At 37.4% G+C, this 2556-nt stretch overlaps 1 protein-coding gene across 1 annotated transcript in view; it reads left to right on the forward strand.

Annotated features, from left to right (window-relative positions):
- The window catches only part of LOC104787032 (proteasome subunit alpha type-3), a 3147-nt gene extending 1549 nt beyond the window's left edge, over window positions 1–1598 (forward strand). The window contains 6 exon segments of the mRNA XM_010512524.2: window positions 161–247; window positions 380–464; window positions 551–597; window positions 956–1021; window positions 1141–1231; window positions 1317–1598. Of these exon segments, the coding sequence (XP_010510826.2) occupies window positions 161–247; window positions 380–464; window positions 551–597; window positions 956–1021; window positions 1141–1231; window positions 1317–1388 (448 nt within the window). The 3' untranslated portion in view covers window positions 1389–1598.

The following is a 2556-nucleotide window of genomic DNA, read 5'->3' on the forward strand; positions in this document are numbered from 1 at the left end:
CTATAGCTCAGCTTATCTCAAGGGGATGTTTCTCTTAGTTAAAGTTCAAAATATATGGGGATAAGATGTCAATGTGTATGTTCGCCTTTCTTCCTGCATAGCTTTGCATAACTGTTCCCCAACTGTGTAACCAACTCTGCTTTCACTTGTGATAATTTAGTGTTTATGGCGATGCTGTACCTGTGAAGGAACTTTCTGAGCGTGTTGCAAGTTATGTACATTTGTGTACTCTCTATTGGTGGCTCAGGTTTGTCCAGTTCATCTACTTGAATGAATTATATGAAAATGATTTTTGTGTACTCTCTAGTCTCTATTAGTTGTCTAAGCATTTCTCCTACTTGAATGAATTATAAGAGGATGATTTTTTTTTGTTTTTAAGGCCTTTTGGCTGTGGAGTCATTCTTGGAGGTTATGATAGAGATGGACCTCAACTGTACATGATTGAACCATCAGGCATATCATATGTAAGTTTCTGCTCGTAGATATCTGTCTTCATGTTTTAATGTTTACGTCATTTTTCTCTGTCATCATATGGATTCTTTTCCTGCAGAGATATTTTGGTGCGGCAATTGGCAAAGGAAAGCAAGCTGCCAAAACGTAAGCTACAGTGTGAAATTTTTGGTTTTATCCTAGTATTTTCTAGGAAGGGTATATGTAGTACCACTAGGATTGATCAATTTAACTTTTCCAAAGGAAATACTAATTAACTTAATAATTATTAGACGAAGTGATAATTTTAACTTGAAGCATAAGGTGAGCTTTCATGCTCGATAAAATGTATGATTCTCCATGAATGTATGAAGTATAAGAACCTTATGACAGTTGTTTCTGGATTGTATAGCTTTTGGCCGCCTTTGACCTGTGTGAAATTTGTTTCAACTAAAGGGTTATAGATATAGTTATCAAAACGGCAAGGATATACAATTGTTCTGATGGATCAGAGGATTCCTTGCAGGGAAATTGAGAAATTGAATTTATCTGAGATGACATGCAAAGAAGGCGTTATCGAGGTGGCGAAAATGTGAGTAGTGCTTTGCTTCTCTCATGTACACGTTTACATTTGTAAACTCTTGTGGTTCTCATGTGCTTTTATAACCAGGTTCATTTTATAGCAAGACTAATGTGACTTTTCATGTGCAGCATCTACAAGCTACACGATGAAGCCAAGGACAAGGCCTTTGAACTGGAGATGAGTTGGATATGCGAGGAGTCAAAACGAGAGCATCAGAAGGTCAAAAAAAAACTTATAAATGCTTCCTTATCGATGTGTGATTTTAAAAAATGTTCATAAACCACATAAAATGGACTCATCGTAGGTCCCTGATGATCTTCTGGAAGAAGCGAAGACGGCAGCTAAAACTGCGCTCGAGGAGATGGATGCTGACTAAAACTGAGGAAAAACTGAGGATTCGTCGTGAATTTAGATCTGTCTTAATGCTGGTGTTTCGTATGTACTCTGAATTGAATTTTGTCTGGAAGGACAGTTGTTGCAGTTTCTCATGAACCATCGGAGTCTTTAATCTTATTGCTGTCAACAGTTGCTACGATAACTCCTTCAGTAGGTTCATTTGATAATTGTGTTCTTGAACTAACATTCATTGGAGTTGGCATCATAGGAAGGAAGCAAGCCAGAACAAGAATAAAGGGAATAAAAGTTATGCTTGCTTCATTTAATCTAAAACAAAAGCAATGCAAAACCTGCATATCTTGCGGGAAATCATCTGAGTAGCCACAGCCCATAGTTAACTGTTTGCCGCCAGCAACACAATGGAATGACCATAACACAAAACTCTTAATTTTAATTTTAACCCCAATAGTAAACGACATAGAGCCTGTTCGTTTCATCGCTGCAAGTACCTGCGGCTGCGGCAGCCGCATGTGTTGTTGTTCGTTTGGTTGTCGCAGGTGCTTGCGGCAAGACGCTACGGCGAACGCTGATTCTAATTTTGGACGTCGATTAGTTGCGGCGATCAAAAAGGTTGCATTTGCCGCCATAGTCTGCGATATAAGAGTCGGAAAGCATCCAAGCAAAACGATGTTGTTTTTACTCTGTCCAGTTACCATGTTATATCCACACATCTGACTCAGCACGTTAAATGGTTAATCAACACCGTTTTAAAGATACATAGAAATTGGCAATTCCTGAAAATTTACATTTGGAATTTGAATTTTTAATTGGTTCAGATTGATAAATGCGTGGTAGTATACGGTAAATAGTCTATTGATTTTGACTGTTTTTCCACCACGAAGATTTGCTCAATTTAGCTTGTCCGAAGCAAATTCTAATTAACTTCACAATGAAACTTAAAAGGATCAAGTAAGTTTTCATGGTTGATGGAATTGATGATTCTGATTTAATGACTGATGGAGTAATCCGTTGGAACAGTAAGAACTTTACAACAAATGTTTCTAGATTTCATAGCTTTTGGCTGATTTTGACCTGCGTATAATCAGAATTTGTAGACAAATGTTCCCAAAAGAACAAAGTGCTACAAAAGCAAATGCAAAAATCTATATTGCAAGATATTCATATGTATTTCATTCACAACCAGGGCC

Source organism: Camelina sativa, chromosome 5 (assembly GCF_000633955.1).
Source record: "Camelina sativa cultivar DH55 chromosome 5, Cs, whole genome shotgun sequence".
In the NCBI taxonomy this organism is placed as follows: Eukaryota; Viridiplantae; Streptophyta; class Magnoliopsida; order Brassicales; family Brassicaceae; genus Camelina; species Camelina sativa.